This window comes from Trifolium pratense, linkage group LG1, assembly GCF_020283565.1.
Source record: "Trifolium pratense cultivar HEN17-A07 linkage group LG1, ARS_RC_1.1, whole genome shotgun sequence".
Classification (NCBI taxonomy): Eukaryota; Viridiplantae; Streptophyta; class Magnoliopsida; order Fabales; family Fabaceae; genus Trifolium; species Trifolium pratense.
The window spans coordinates 8,386,428-8,402,738 of record NC_060059.1 but is presented as its reverse complement, the minus strand read 5'-3'; the positions used below and the strand labels follow the sequence as shown (position 1 = coordinate 8,402,738).

At 32.1% G+C, this 16,311-nt stretch overlaps 2 protein-coding genes and 2 pseudogenes across 2 annotated transcripts; 1 reads left to right on the top strand and 3 right to left on the bottom strand.

Moving 5' to 3' along the window:
• LOC123918911 lies at positions 1–702 on the top strand (annotated as a pseudogene).
• Positions 703–1,102: 400 nt separating this feature from the next.
• LOC123887622 (alkaline/neutral invertase CINV2-like) lies at positions 1,103–3,172 on the bottom strand. Its single transcript, XM_045936899.1, has 4 exons — positions 2,731–3,172; positions 2,144–2,575; positions 1,498–2,059; positions 1,103–1,398 (listed from the first exon to the last, which is right to left on the bottom strand). The coding sequence occupies exons 1-4, from the start codon at positions 3,049–3,051 to the stop codon at positions 1,103–1,105; spliced, it is 1,611 nt and encodes a 536-aa protein (XP_045792855.1). The 5' UTR covers positions 3,052–3,172.
• A 5,426-nt stretch (positions 3,173–8,598) lies between these two features.
• LOC123918901 lies at positions 8,599–10,171 on the bottom strand (annotated as a pseudogene).
• A 158-nt stretch (positions 10,172–10,329) lies between these two features.
• Positions 10,330–15,248, bottom strand: LOC123918894 (probable alkaline/neutral invertase D). The gene is made up of 5 exons (XM_045971068.1): positions 14,905–15,248; positions 13,905–14,328; positions 12,428–12,859; positions 11,505–12,066; positions 10,330–10,918 (listed from the first exon to the last, which is right to left on the bottom strand). The coding sequence occupies exons 2-5, from the start codon at positions 14,280–14,282 to the stop codon at positions 10,623–10,625; spliced, it is 1,668 nt and encodes a 555-aa protein (XP_045827024.1). The 5' UTR covers positions 14,283–14,328; positions 14,905–15,248; the 3' UTR covers positions 10,330–10,622.
• Positions 15,249–16,311: the final 1,063 nt, after the last annotated feature.

The following is a 16,311-nucleotide window of genomic DNA, read 5'->3' as shown; positions in this document are numbered from 1 at the left end:
CCTAGAACTTTCTACCACATTTGGCGCGAAAATTGCCAAACGGTTTTTTGAATTCTCTAGAAAATACTGGTTTCTTCCTGTAATTGGTATAAATCACAACATTCATAACAATCTTCAAAGCTTTCAAATTCATCCAAGAAAACACTTCAGGGAAGAAAAAATGTCGCTGATTCCAAGTTTCTTAGGTAGCAGAAGGAGCAACGTATTCAATCCATTTTCCCTCGATGTTTTCGATCCATTCAAAGAATTGTCTCGTGAAAATTTTGCATTCGTTAGCACACGTGTGGATTGGAAGGAAACTCCAGAAGCGCACGTGTTTAAGGCTGAGAAAGAAGTGTTGAGAAAGAAGATAAGAACGATCAATGGCATCGCGTGGAGCGTAGCAGTGGAAAGTTCCTGAGGAGATTTAGATTGCCTGAGAATGCTAAAATGGATCAAGTTAAAGCAAACATGGAGAACGGTGTTCTTACAATCTTACCGTAACCGTTCCTAAAGAAGAGATTAAGAAGCCTGAAGTCAAGAAGACTATTGATATCTCTGGTTAAGTATATAGCGGTTATGCTCTTACGCCTTTTCTCGGCTTAGAATAGTGTTTCTTTCCTTTATTCTAATGTGTATGTGATCTGTGTATTGTGTGTAAGAAAGAAATTATGTAATGTGTCCTCTGTGATGTTAAAAATCTTAAAATCTTTTATATTAAAGCTACAAAGAACTGTTGTCTACTCGATTAGCACTAAATTACCTTGTTGCACTTGATAAAATGCCATGACATCCTAGTAAAATTGGATCCAGAAAGATTAAGTAAAAGGATAATACAGGTATAATAAACTTATCCACAAGAGTATGCCTAAAATATTTCAAAATTCTGTCCAAAAAAATAGTATTTCGAAATAGTTATGTGGTAGAGGTTGGAACCACTTATGCCAAACTGACCCCCAACCAGATTAGGCTGTCCAGTGGGCCGGATACAGGTGGTGAAAACAAAAACAGCAAAAAAAAAATAGTTATGCCAAAAAATGTTATTTCATCGTATGTAAACTAATGAAATGCATTACGAAATACTAAAAATCTCACTTCTAAGTTTTTCTCTAATCTCTGTTTTTTAGTTAGTCCAAGAAGCTGATCTTTTAATCACTGATTCCATTTGCTTGTCTTCATCAAGAGAAATCATTCCCAAGTGTGAGGGATCCTCCAGCATCATCTTAGCCACCAGATAACCTGCAATAGACCATGTTTGCTGTTTTCTTGCTTGTTTTCCAACATATCTTCCAAGTTTACCATCATAATATTCAGGCCATCCGTCCTTCATTAAACGACTCTCCGCAAGTTCAATTGCGCGTCTTGCTATATGTGGTCGCCCGGTCTTGACGCTAGCAGCTGTTAATAGCCACAGGAGCACTGCAACAAGAGCAAGAAACAAAATACAATGAAAAGTCAGATAAGTAAGGATAATTATAATAAATTGCTCAAGTATGCATGATTAGATAAAGGCAAAACCTGGCCAAGATCCTCCATTATGGTAACTCCATCTGGTATTTTTGGGATCACAACCAGTAACAATTCGCCACTCGTGACTTTCTATTGCAGGGTAACTAATTTTTAGCGGCATTTCTCCGACCAAGTCATCCCAACGAGCTTCAATAAGATCCATGATTGCCATTGACTGCTCTGGAGTTGCTAAAGAAGATAGAATTGCAACACAATTTCCCAAAGCAAACCATCGAAAATCCATTCGAGCCGGACTGACATTTCCAATGAAGTAGCCACCACGTGTTGGCATAAAGTCAAACAGCCAATCCGGAATTGAATCCGGATTAACATTAAACTTATTTACTGCAGTATGTGAGTACTCCTCGGTCTTATACCGATAAATGTTATTTAGTTGCTGGAAGTCAAGCCAAAAGTAACTTCTCATGTGATAACTTAGTGCATGCAAACGCTTCACAACACGCTCTACATATGCCTTATCATCAGCAGTATCTTGCTTGAGCATGGACAAAGCACATCTCAATGCCATGAAGAAAAGTGCTTGAATCTCTATAGGATATCCATACACACCCTGCAGAAAAATGAGGAAACAATCAATGAAGTATGCATGTTAGCAATATGAATTATATTACATACTGCAAATTATGCGCCTTACCATTCTTCGATCAATCATGCAGCATCCATCAGCACAAAGCAAAGTTGGGAATGTGTCAAACCCTTCTGACAAGCATAGAGTCAATATAAGTTTCATTCCTTTTTGACAACCATCAGATTCAGACAGAGATAAATCCCCTGTCGATTTTGTGTAAGCACGAAGCAAAATGATCCACCAGAATCCAGAGTCCACAGGAGCAACTCTTCCGATTGCACTTTCGCCAAAATCTGCCATAAGAGTATCTGTATTCCTCACAGCATCATGAAGGACTTTGAAACTAGCTGGCATCACACCTTCACCGAGCTTAAATTGATCAACTTTTTTTTCCCACCCTTGAAGACGCAGTGTCTTCAATAAGAAGTTCTTAACTATTTCCGGTTCACCATTCATCAAATAAGATAGAGCACTCGGGACAAAATCTCGAACAAAAACCTAAAATGGAAAATTTAATCATCAAATATCACACGCATTCTGATTAAGGAATATTAAATTTTATTACTGATTAAATATAATAAGTAGTCGCGACAATATAAAATTCATCAATTTAGTCTGTGCTATTAAATTGTAGAACTGATTAAGAAATTCACCTGATCATAATTTAGAACTTCCTCTGATTGATGATCAACAGCTGCAAGGGTGCCTACACGTTCGCCTCTGAAATAAACTAGAGAATTTTTTAGGCATTCCCATGCATTGGCAACCATTGGATGAGGCTCAAACGAGTTCCGAGGAGGTGTGTTAAAACCAGTCCTTCCTCCAAAGGACATTTCACTAAGTGAACTATCATCATATGATCTCTGTCTCTCTATCTTTAGATTTAGCATTGGATTGTCAAGCATACCAGAGAGATCAAGATCCTCCATCTCAGAGATTGAACAGATAGAGCTGATTTTCCTAATTCCGGCCATTTTTCCGATAATCAAACGATATTATCTACAATCAGAATCAAATGAAAATATATGAAATAAAGACACACATGGGCGCCAAATTTCGCTTTCTTCATAATCAAGTAAGCAAAGAAAAGATGTAATTTCTTTTAACAACATTAGCTCATGGGGGAGTGTTGAAAATGTAAGTGAAATGACGGTTAATTCTGTTTAGAAAGTTAGTTACAGTAGTTAATTCAATTTGAAACTAACAATGTGTATGTAACTATGCATATAATAACATAAATAATCAATGTGATCAATAAAGTGGATTATTTCAATATATTAGTGGTCGGGGTTCCAACTTCGAATTTTACATTTCTCCACATTTAAATGTGAGTATTACCATTAAACTACTTGACAAGAAAAATGAGATTTTTTTTCTCTAAAACAATGGTAAACAAATGGAGTAAACCCACAACTTTGTCTCATTACTTTTTCTCGACCCAATTAAATCCAATAAAAAAATATATTTAAATTAGTCTTGAATAAAAAATTAGTCAGTATGGATATATATATATATATTTTATATTTTTTTCATTGGACTAAATTGGACCAAAAATTGTAAGGACAAAATTAAGTTTCACTCTTTTTTTTTCCGTTTTTTTTTTTCTTCCGTTGTTTAATATCTAGCTATCATCAAATTAATACTGAAAATAGAAATAACAGTAGGCATATTTGCCGCAGAGGATCTGAATCCAAACGGGATATTTGATGTTTAAATAAATTTTATTTTTTTTAATAAATGCTTAAATAAGGGGATTTTTTTTTTTTTTTATAAAAGTTTAAATAAGGAATAATATTGTGTTGCTCCCATTTTGCATTAATTTAGCAAAGAATTAAGTTTTTAAGAGATTGTAAAAAAAAAAAATTAGGTTTTAAGAGGAAATAAATTTGATGTTTTAATTCATTCACTATATCGGAGTTAATCCTATTCTCCTATTTGAGACGTATTATGCAGACATTTGGTTATCAACTATCTCATCGGGTTGAAATTCCACCTTGGTTTTTTTTTTGTTACATAATTCGACATTTTATTTGCGAATTATGGTATAAAACATTATACTAACTATGCACTCCAACTAAATTTGATCAAAAAATGGATTCCAATTAACTTAGAACAATACTACAAATTTTAATAGATTTACTTTTACACTAAAAAACCTTAATTAAAAACTATTCATATACATATTTTTCCTACATGTCATGCTTCTTGTAAGCCTCTATCTTATAGCTTTTTACAATTTTGTGGGCAGACTATTCAAAATAATGAAACTACTTAAAAATAATATTAAAGGGAAACATTAGAGAATAATGGAAACAGTGATTTTGATTAATAGGACAAGAAAAAAAAACTAAAAAAAAGGCTTAAAACAAAAACATATTGCTAGTCATAAGAGATTTTCATGTTTGGCAAAAATTTAGTTTTGTATTTTCACCAATTCCACGTTAAGTTTGCATTGGGACACAAATTTTCTGTTTAAAAGTGGATCCAAACACATGCATAGCATAACGGGGAATTTAAAATTCAAGCAAAGTGTAATAAAAAATATGCAAGCAACAATATTATGGAGAGATTAATTTAGAAAACTCACTGAAGAAACTTTCTTTGAAAATAGTATAATTCTCGCCAATTCTACTCCCACCTTTGTATGTGTTAATATGTAGGGTTTTTATATTAGTTGAAAAAAAATTTAGGGTGTTTATAAAGTTTTCATAATGCAGTGGATAAGTAGGCAATGCAAGAAAAATATAAAACATTGGTATCACCATTAATCTCTTTCCTTTTTGGTTGATTTATTTCTTATTTTAGTTTCAATTAGGATTTGGTTTTTTATTATAATTATTCTCTTTAGCAAAACATGGCCGCAGCTTTCTGCCCTCTCCTTGTTCCTTTTTTTTTTTTTTTTTTTAATAATTTTATTACTAGCTATTTTATAATTTATTTTAGTTTGTAACAATGACTATATATACATTTTTTATTAGATACCTGAGCTGAGCATAATAGTCTGTTAATTTTAATTTTTTATTTTAATATAGTTTTGTGGTTGCATCTCCCACACACTTTTAAAACCAACCTTGCTCTTTTTTTCATGTCAAATAAAACCGACCTTTCTTAAAATACAATATTTTTTATAGTGATTGATTGCAAAATAATATGCAATTTTTTTTATCAATATTTCTATAATTGTGCCCAATTTTTTTTATATATAATATAATTTTATTGAAAATGTCTCTAAAACTAAATATTTGTGTTCTAATATAGAGTTTGCCATTCAAACCCCTTACCATAATAATTTTGATCAAATCACACATATATGATAGGCTTAACTACACATTTGGTCCTTTACGTTTATTTTAGGTTTCAATTTGGTCACTTACGTTTAAAAAATATCAATTTGGTCCCTTACGTTTATTTTAGGTTTCAAGTTAGTCCTTTCCGTCAATTTTGTCACATGTGGACTGACACGTGGCACTTGGACACACTGACACGTGTACTGTTCAAACGGTGTTAGTGATAAAATTGACGGAAAGGACTAACTTGAAACCCAAAATAAACGTAAGGGACCAAGTTGATACTTTTTAAACGTAAGAGACCAAATTGAAACCTAAAATAAACGTAAGGGACCAAATGTGTAGTAAGCCTATATGATATCATCAAAACTTTCTAATTTCTTAAGAGATTTATTTAAAAATCTCGCGATATATAATTAACTAGAAAGACGTTCAAATACCTAGCTAACCCCTTGGGCAAGACTCAAATTGCTGTGATGAATTATTGGATAAAGATATAAAGATATTTTTGAATTAAATAAGGTCATTTTTATTTTCATTGTATGATCAAAAGTTTCTATTTTGTCAACCATACAAAATACAAAGATCAATGGCAATAGAGTCTAGTTAACCCCTTCGACAAGACTTAAATGTCTATAATACATTAATTCGCTTTAGATTATTCGATAAAAAAAAAATTAATTCGCTAATTTGCAATAGAGTCTAGTTAACTCCTTCCGCAAGACTCAAATGGCTATAATGCATTATTGTATACAAATATTTTTGAATCAAATAAAATCATCTTTTTTATTTGTATCGTATGATCATAAGTTTCTTTTTGGTCAAGTATACAAAATCTAGATTACCGCTTATCATCTTACAGAATAGTGAACACCACAAGTGTTAACATTTTGAAATTAATAACGTGCCAAACATATCTCGTAATTACCTAATGTTTTAACCTCATTTTTGTCGTTCTAAATATTAATGTTATTTACGACTCGTGATGTTATCGTGAGATATATGAAACTGCATTTCCTCTATATATATTTATACACATACATACATACATACATACTAAACCTGCTCTGAACAACACATGAACTCAGTATTTTCGACTCAATTAGATGATGAATAATGAACTATATTATAGATTTTATATTATAGTTAATATTTGACGATCAAGTTAAAAATGAATTTTTGTAGATAGGTGGAGAAGATGAATAATGGAGTGTGTCAATTAGATTTGTCATTTGGGCAAGGAGATGAGTGATCTCGCCTATTCTAATTTCGATTGTTGCTAAAGGTTGAATTATATGATGATCAATTCGTGAGTTTAGGTTATTTTTAAGGTTTGCAAAATAATTTAGAATTCAAAAGTTTAATTTTATCATATTAGTATAAATACAATATTATATGTAGAGAGATATTTATTTTTTTCATAATAATATATGCTAATAATTATTGGAATAACAATTATTTACACTTGATTATTTTTTTATAATAGTATACTCTGTCTATTCTTTTTTATAGGTAAAAATTCATAGTTGAATGATTGATTATATGATTTATATTATAGACTAAGTACATCAATTATTCTCATAAGAGAATTTTTGCTTAGAAAAGGGAACGGAGGAACGAAAGGAACACATTAAGAGTTTTTTTTTTTTGAACAAGCCAAAATGAGATATTTATTAACAAAAACAGTCTCCCCAACACAAGATGTACCGAGATAGACTACCAAAGTTTATGAAGTACATTAAGAGTTAGATAGATATAATTTTTAGTACTCGTGTTTCTAACAATGTATCCTATTTTTATTACAAAAAAAATACAATAAAAATAGATGAAAACATTAATTAGATTTTGATAAAATAATATGATATTGCAAAATTTTATACAATTATTTAAATATAATTTATTTTTATAGATAAACGAAATGACGTATGAACTAGCAATTTCAACATTTCTGTCAGTTGAGCTAAAATTTATAGACATTTAAATATAATAAGTAATTTGATGAATAACAGATACATAAATATTGTAAAAAAAATATACATAATATACCAGGGGTTTTGTTAAAATAAAATAAAACAATAGGGTTAAAATATACGATTACTAATCATATATGATATTTAATCTAACACACACAGGACATGCATGATTCAAATAATCGTATTTAATATGTGAAAAAAAATGAGAGATATTATTTTTTTTTGTGTTATTTGTTATTGAAATGCATGACTATAGTCATATTTACCTAATGAGAATGAGAGAAAATCAATTAAGTGTGAATTATTTGATATTTAAAAATTATTTTTTAATTTAAAAATTAATTTTATCATATTTTCTTTAATTAGTATTCAAACACTTTAATTTTATCATATTTTAAATTTCTAATTATTATTTCTAAATTTAAAAATTAAGTGTGATTATTAATGATTTTTTTTTTTTTTGAGATTTTGTTAAAAATTAAACAAGTTGAAATATACTCCCTCCGTCCCAAATTATAAGGGAAAATAAAAAAATCACACTTATTAAGAAAAAGTAAAATATGAGAATTTGAAGTATGATTTTGTGGGTTTTCCTTGGAATAAGTTGCATGGGAAGATGTAAAAATAATTTTTATTGGTTGTTGTTTATTGAGAAAATGAGAGAGAGAAGAAATTAAATGCAATTTGCATTTAATTTTATGAAAATAAGGAAAAAACATTCTTGAAAATGATTTTTTCTCTTATAATTTGGGACAAAAAAAATGGCAATTTTTCCCTTATAATTTGGGACGGAGGGAGTATATATATATTATATATATTTATTTTAATTTGAGGAAAACTCTACGAGTTGAATCTATGTTTTGATTACACTTAACCAAAACGAGTTAACATAAAAACTAGATTCTGACGACCTTTGTCAGAAGAAATGACATGAATATAGAATTGCAAGAGTTAGGCAAAACCCCGTTTAAATATGAGTATACCGATAGATAGACGATATTATGGAAAGACGGTTAATCTCATTTTGGAAGCAAATGAAAAACAGTACTACAAAATTATAACTGTATCAATGTTCTATGCAATGGAAAAACATTTATCGGAAGAGATAGGACTCCTTAAACGAATTTCGGTTATCTCGAGAATATTAGTTTTTGCGCACTGAGAATATCTTTGATTAAAAAAAAAGTTAGGCCAAAGCTTTTTTTTTAAGAATTGAAGAGGGGCTAAGCCCAAAGAAAAAAAAAAAAAAAAGCATAACGGTACTAGCTAAGAGTAACCACTAAATTCAAGTCGACCAAGTAAATTTGTTTGACTTAATTAGGACAAGAATAAAAAATACTTGTATCAATCCCCATTTTTGTGATTGAATCTGCACAAGAATTTTCCTCTTGATAGTTATGGCATACTTTAACATCCCAGTCAAGATGCATGAAATGTTGAATCTGTTGCAAAAGCCTCCACAAGCCACCATAAACTTGTCCATTATTTTGAATATTGTGAAACCTTATTGATAATTATCATGAAACACTTTGATTTAATGAAGAATCATAGCATGGAACTAATGAAACAAGAATAATTTAGCAAGTCGAAGAAGATGATCTTTTAATCACTGCTTTCATCTGCTTGTCTTCTTCGAGTGAACTCATTCCCAAGTGTGAGGGATCCTCCAGCATCATCTTGGCCACCAGATAACCTGCAATAGACCATGTTTGGTATTTTCTTGCCTGTTTTCCAACATATCTTCCAAGTTTACCATCATAATATTCAGGCCATCCGTCCTTCATTAAACGACTCTCCGCAAGTTCAATTGCCCGTCTTGCTATTTGTGGTCGCCCGGTCTTGATGCAAGCAGCTGTTACTAGCCACAGGAGCACTGCACTCAAGAGAAAGAAACAAAATGAAATGAAAAGTCAGACATGACATGTAAGAGATATTGAAGAAGATGAATATTGACAAAGAAAAGCAATTGTAGGGATGGGTAATCACATTCACTATAAAGCAATGATTACATTATAAGTATTTTACAAGGCAATAACTTGCACCCCAAGTTATCTAACTAACTTCCCTATTTTTTCACTCCAATGTTTACCTTAGTAACAGAAATTGAAAAACTCTAACAAACTAATTTCTTATGATACAAGTAACTGAATTTGGATAAAATGAATTAATCTATACCAAATATCACTTTTGGTTTGAGAATAATTTCCCACAATAAACTAGATTCGAGTTTTGCAACGAATAAGCTATCCAAGTTAAATGAAGTTTGAATAACTAAATATGACAAGAAAAAGGGAAAACCTGGCCAAGATCCTCCATTATGGTAACTCCATCTTGTATTTTTGGGATCACAACCAGTAACAATTTGCCACTCGTGACTTTCTATTGCAGGGTAACTAATTTTTAGCAGCATTTCTCCTAACAACTCATTCCAATGTGCTTCAATAAGATCTATGATGCCACTGACTGCTCTTGAGTTGCTAAAGAAGATAGAATTGCAACACAGTTGCCTAGAGCAAACCATCGGAAATCCATTCGAGCTGGACTTACATTTCCGATAAAATAACCACCATGTGTCGGTATAAAATTCTTATAGGGAATATTGCTTAAAACATTTTAAAATGAAAAAGTTTTTGAATATCACAATATTCATTCCCTATACTATAACTTTAAAGAGCAAAGAACTGTTGTATACTTGTGCAGTAGATTTAAAGTAACCTTTTTGCACTAAATAAATTGAAATGACATGGTAATAAAGTTGGCCCCAGAAAGAGTATAAAAGGGTAATAAAAGTATAAAAGAGCATGCTTAAAAAAGCATTTCGAAACAGTTTCTGCCAAAAAAAAAGGTTACATCATTGTATATGGAACCAATGAAACGCATTGCGAAATAGTACAAATTTCACACTTTACCATTTTTCTCAGAAATGTGAATGTTATAGCAAAATTCTGCATATAAAGAAAGCCAGAGCTTTAATTTAATGGAACCTTATTGATAATTGTCAAGAAACACTTTAATTGAATGAAGAATCATAATTTTTCTTATCTTATAATCCCAAGCAACAAACGGGAGAGTAGCATGGAAATAATGAAACATGAACTGAAATGTCTTAATTATTTGGGGGGAAAAAAAAGCAGCAGCTATTTTACACAAGACAAACTTCAAATCAGGCCTAAGAGGAAGGAAATCACAAAGAATACTGCCGTGTATTGGGAAGCAACAATCGCCGTCTAAGTTTTTCTCTATTGTCTTTCTTTCTTTGTACTATTTATCTATCACCAGAATAATTTAGCAAGTCCAAGAAGATGATCTTTTAATCACTGGTTTCATTTGCTTGTCTTCTTCAAGGGAAATCATTCCCAAGTGTGAGGGATCCTCCAGCATCATCTTGGCCACCAGATACCCTGCAATAGACCATGTTTGGTATTTTCTTGCTTGTTTCCCAACATATCTTCCAAGTTTACCATCATAATATTCAGGCCATCCATCCTTCAGCAAACGACTCTCAGCAAGTTCAATTGCACGTCTTGCTATTTGTGGTCGCCCGGTCTTGATGCAAGCAGCTGTTACTAGCCACAGGAGCACTGCACTCAAGAGCAAGAAACAAAATGAAATTTAAAGTCAGACATGATGTGTAAGAGATATTGCCGGTAGCATAGCTGCTAAAATCATGAGACACGATAAAATAGACTTGGGTAAAAGGATAGTATATAAATACAAAATTTCACTACACAGCATTCTTTGTAATGACAGTAGTCTAAAACTAAGTCAATGAATTATATACTAAATAAATGATATGAAGTGGGGACAAGCAATTTTATACTGGACAAACATAATGTATAAAATGTTGAAAGAAAAAGATCGGACTGATGTAGTTAAGACTTAAGAGTATGTTGCAGATCATTTCTATCAAACATAAACCAATAACCACAATATAAATCAAGTTATACATGGAAAGGATGGGGCTGAAAAGAAGAGGTTAAAGCCCGAACTTGGGTCAAAATCAAATGTATGCATGCATTATCGATCTATGCCAAATATCACTTTGTTTTAAGTATAATTTCACACAATAAACTACATTTTCAAGTTCTGCAACGTAGAAGCTATAAAGACAAAGCCCCAAGTTAAATGAACTTCAAATAACAAAGCACGGTGAGAGAAAGGGAAAACCTGGCCAAGATCCTCCATTATGGTAACTCCATCTGGTATTTTTGGGATCACAACCAGTAACAATTCGCCACTCGTGACTTTCTATTGCAGGGTAACTAATTTTTAGCGGCATTTCTCCGACCAACTCATCCCAACGAGCTTCAATAAGATCCATGATTGCCATTGACTGCTCTGGAGTTGCTAAAGAAGATAGAATTGCAACACAATTGCCCAAAGCAAACCATCGGAAATCCATTCGAGCCGGACTGACATTTCCAATAAAGTAGCCACCACGTGTTGGCATAAAGTCAAACACCCACTCTGGAATTGAATCCGGAATAACATTAAACTTATTTACTGCAGTATGTGAGTACTCCTCAGTCTTGTACCGATAAATGTCATTCAGTTGCTGGAAGTCGAGCCAAAAGTAGCTTCTCATGTGAAAACTTAGTGCATGCAAACGCTTCACAACACGCTCTACACACTCCTTCCCATCAGCCGTATCTTGCTTAAGCATTGACAAAGCACTTCTCAACGCCATGAAGAAAAGTGCTTGAATTTCTATAGGATATCCATAAACACCCTATAGGTAAAAGGAAACAATTAATAAAGTATGCAAGTTCATCAAAATCACTAAAATAAAAGCTGAACATCAACTCCACCAACGAATTGAAACTATGTATTGTAAAATTAGGTGCAAAGAAAAAATTGCTGGTACCACTCAATAATGTGTTGCCACATCATTTGATGTATTTAACATGGTTGAAAAAGAGCAAGACAGGACATGTAGAAACAAAACTAATTGCATTTGCATAACTTTGAACCATAAATTGGAAAATGTTGTTATGAAAATAGAATGCAACAAACACCATTCTAATGACTAGCTAATATTAGCAATATGAATTATATTACATGCTGAAAAACAACTGCAAATCATGCCTTACCATTCTTCGATCAATCATGCAGCATCCATCAGCACAAAGCAGAGTTGGGAATGTGTCAAAGCCCTCTGACAAGCATAGAGTCAATATAAGTTTCATTCCTTTTTGACAACTATCAGATTCAGACAGAGATAAATCCCCTGTAGATTTTGTGTAAGCTCGAAGCAAAATGATCCACCAGAATCCAGAGTCAACAGGAGCAACTCTTCCAATTGCACTTTCGCCAAAATCTGCAATAAGAGTATCTGTTTTCCTAACAGCATCATGAAGAACTTTGAAACTTGCTGGCATCACACCTTCACCAAGCTTAAATCGATCTACTCTTTTTTCCCACCCTTGAAGATGCAGGGTCTTCAATAAGAAGTTCCTGACAATTTCTGGTTCACCATTCATCAAAAAGGCTAGAGCACTTGGGACAAAATCTCGAACAAAAACCTAAAAAGGAAAATTTTATTATCAAATATTATACTCATTCTTTGGTGCCCAACATCACAGTGTAAAGGTAGAAATATTTAGTCCACTAAGCTTTTTGGAGGCAACCACTAACACAAAACGGCAGAGTCTCATCTCTTAATAATTATTCACTAGCAGAAACGAGTTATCATACATGTTTAACAATATACACAAGTCGTGTCAAAAGTAACTACAAAAGAATGGCAAAAAAGAAAATTTAACACCTCCAGGAAATTATGGCTATTCAGAACTAATAATGGCACCAAAAGAACTGTTGTCATTTAATACTACTGGTCCTTTTTATAAGAAACGGTTGACTTTTTAAGTTCATTGAATAATTAGTGTATCTGGTCTATAATATAGACCAGATACATCAAATATTCAATGAACTTAAAAAGTGAGTTGTTTCTTATAAAAAGGACCGGAGGGACTATCTTTTAATGAATCATTATCACAGATTCACAGTTGTGGTTGTGTTTATCATATTTGAGTTTTCAATTGTCAGTTTTGTTCTTTGGTATGTTTAATTTTCATTAGCATGATCTAAAACTGTTATTGTTAAAATGTGAAGAGAGCTAGGTTGTTTGTTAAAGGAAATATTTCCCTGAATAATCAAACATCCAGCTAAAATATAATAGCACCTATTTATGTTTTACATAGTATTATTAGATTCATTATGTCAAAATTTCGGGTAATACTAAAGTTAGAACGTATTTATCATATTTCAATCAGGTTACCACTTGTTGTATGTCTGCTAGAAATTCCTAAGACCCTTGATTTATATGATATTTCAGGTTTGTGCCCTATGAAACCTTGTGGTAATAAATGTACAAAATACAAACATCATAAGTTAGGAATAGTAACTCATTGATTTCCATGTATATGGAGTAAAATGTCCACAATTAAGAAGCATATTCAGGACAGCTTAATTGATTGTAGCTTGATTACATGATTATATCCGTGAATGACATGCTTGAAAATTAGTGTAAACAACACAGCCCAAAATAGTACTGATTAAAGAATTCACCTGATCATAATTTAGAACTTCCTCTGATTGATGATCAACAGCTGCAATTGTGCCGACAGGTTGGCCTCTGAAATGGACTAGAGATTTTCGGAGGGATTCCCAAGCATCAGCAACCATTGGGTGAGGCTCAAACGAGTTCCGAGCAGATGAAGCAGGTGTGTTAAATCCAGATCTTCCTCCAGGCGAGTAATTATCATAGTTATCCACCCCAGCCCTTGCGAAACCAGCTGATAGTTCACTAAGCGACCTCTCATCAAATGATCTCTGTCTCTCTATGTTTAACCTTGGCTTGTCAAGCAAACGAGTTAGATCAAAATCATCCATCTCAGCCATTGAAGCATGAGAACTGATTTTCCTCATTCCACCATGCCCATCCATTTTTTCAATAATCAAACGACACGACTTTATCACAACTAGATATTATCTACATCCACAAAAAAATATTACAATCCAGCGTCAAATCCAAATCTGAAACAAACATTTTACAAACAACAAAAATAGCAAAAAACAAATATATAATAAAACAAAATCATAAAAGCATAAAACCAGTGACCTCACAGAAAACTTAAAACACACTTATCTTCACGAGTCACAATCATAACTAACAGAATCATAATTAAAACTATTCTATACGTAATCCTTAATAATGATTATTAATTATTAATGATAAACCTCTACAAATATTGAAGGAAAAAAAAAATTCTCTCAGTACATTGTTGGCGAAACAACAACATCACACCACCTTTAACTCATTTCAATTTCATCACCAAAATTTCAAAGCCGAACAAAACCATCAAATGGCGCATTAAAGGATAAACAAAGTAACAGATCAAGATCCATTAAATCACCATTACGAAACTACGAAAAACGAGAGAGAAATTACATAGAAAGTAAAATTATGAAATTGCAATGTGAAAATAAGCGCTAATAAACAGATCTGAGAAAACAAGAGGAAGTAAATGATGCTGAGAAATGGAACGAGGAGAAAGCGAGAGAGAACCTGAAGAAGGATTGGAACAACGAGGCGAAGTGAGATCGATCTCCGGCTGAAACGACGGTGGTTGGCCGGCGATTTCGCCGGAAAATAATATCTTAAGAAAATTAGTAGGAGAAGGGAAAAAATGAGCAGGAGGAAGAAAGCTTATATTTATAGGCGAAGACAGAGAGTAGAAAGTGTGTAACACTGTAACTACCGTTTACACCAGTTATTTTTTATCTTTCTTATTTATTTTTCGCGCTAAAAATGTGATATTTTACTGGATATAGCCGGTTACGGCAAAACGACACCGTTTTTCCTTGTATCTCTCTCTCCGAGATATTCGAAATTGTGATATGAGAATTACTCCTATAAGGACTGCAGCTACCGTGTGTATTTATATTTTATTTATGGAATATTTAATAGTAATTAATTTATTGGGTAGGTGGGTGTGATTTGGAATCAATTCTATATTTCTATGTGCCTGGATGTATACATTTCAACTTGTACTTTTCCTTGTATTATTCTGAAAAAATAAATATATTAGGTAAGAACCTTTTTTTTTAACAAAAAGATGATGAAAGAACATATAAAAAAAAAATTGAGGGAAGAAATTGACTTTTGAGAAAGCATTGCTATTATGGTTTTAGGGTGTGCATCATGATGACAATAATGCACATCATTGTCATTTTTATTAGTATTTATTTTATTTTATTTTTTTGTATGCTTATTAGTATTTATTTTATTGAAGGGGAAAAGTGGTATATTGAAAGGATTATCGGTGTTGGAAGAGATGGTAATATGACTCTTTCGATTCGATTTTTTTAGAGTCTTATGTTGTCGAAGAATAATCTACGAAGATGTGGAATATCATGACGCGTCTATTTGTGGGATGACGATGGATATTCACACGCACGAATAATAGTCATTTTTTTTAGAATGAAGTTGAAAATCGACATTTTTTTCCCGTCGTCGCGTCCAACATTTTTTCCCTAGTCATGGCGTCGAACACTAGCAATTTCAACATTTCTGTTAGTTAAGCTAAGATTTGTTGACTTTTTATATATTTACAATAGAGTTAAAAATCGAGCTCAAAACCTCAAACATATTACATGAACCCCTAATCGCTTGGTCAAACTTAATAGCTTAATAATAATCATATTCTAATAGGCATGTTGAATGAAAAATGACATATGCGTCCGCTCCATAGTGTGAACATGTAAAAGGCATTATTTAGTGGATTTTGAAATAGCACAAATATTTACAAAGATCATTAGTTACTATTAATTAACTAATAAAATATGCACTTTTGTAAAACTAATAACTTTTTTAGTAAAATTTTGTAGAAATTCTTACTTCTATTTTAACAAAAAAATTTTTTTTTATATATTTTACTCTTTGAAAAGAATAATAAAATAAATAACCACAAAT

Excerpts from the sequence above, each read along its gene's own strand:
- LOC123887622 (XM_045936899.1), bottom strand. The coding sequence starts at position 3,051 with ATGGCCGGAATTAGGAAAATCAGCTCTATCTGTTCAATCTCTGAGATG. Across the intron at positions 2,576-2,730 it reads AAGTTCTAAATTATGATCAG|GTTTTTGTTCGAGATTTTGT; the intron begins GTGAATTTCTTA and ends TTTCCATTTTAG. Across the intron at positions 1,399-1,497 it reads TAATGGAGGATCTTGGCCAG|TGCTCCTGTGGCTATTAACA; the intron begins GTTTTGCCTTTA and ends CTCTTGTTGCAG.
- LOC123918894 (XM_045971068.1), bottom strand. The coding sequence starts at position 14,282 with ATGGATGGGCATGGTGGAATGAGGAAAATCAGTTCTCATGCTTCAATG. Across the intron at positions 12,860-13,904 it reads AAGTTCTAAATTATGATCAG|GTTTTTGTTCGAGATTTTGT; the intron begins GTGAATTCTTTA and ends TTTCCTTTTTAG. Across the intron at positions 12,067-12,427 it reads GCATGATTGATCGAAGAATG|GGTGTTTATGGATATCCTAT; the intron begins GTAAGGCATGAT and ends TTTTACCTATAG.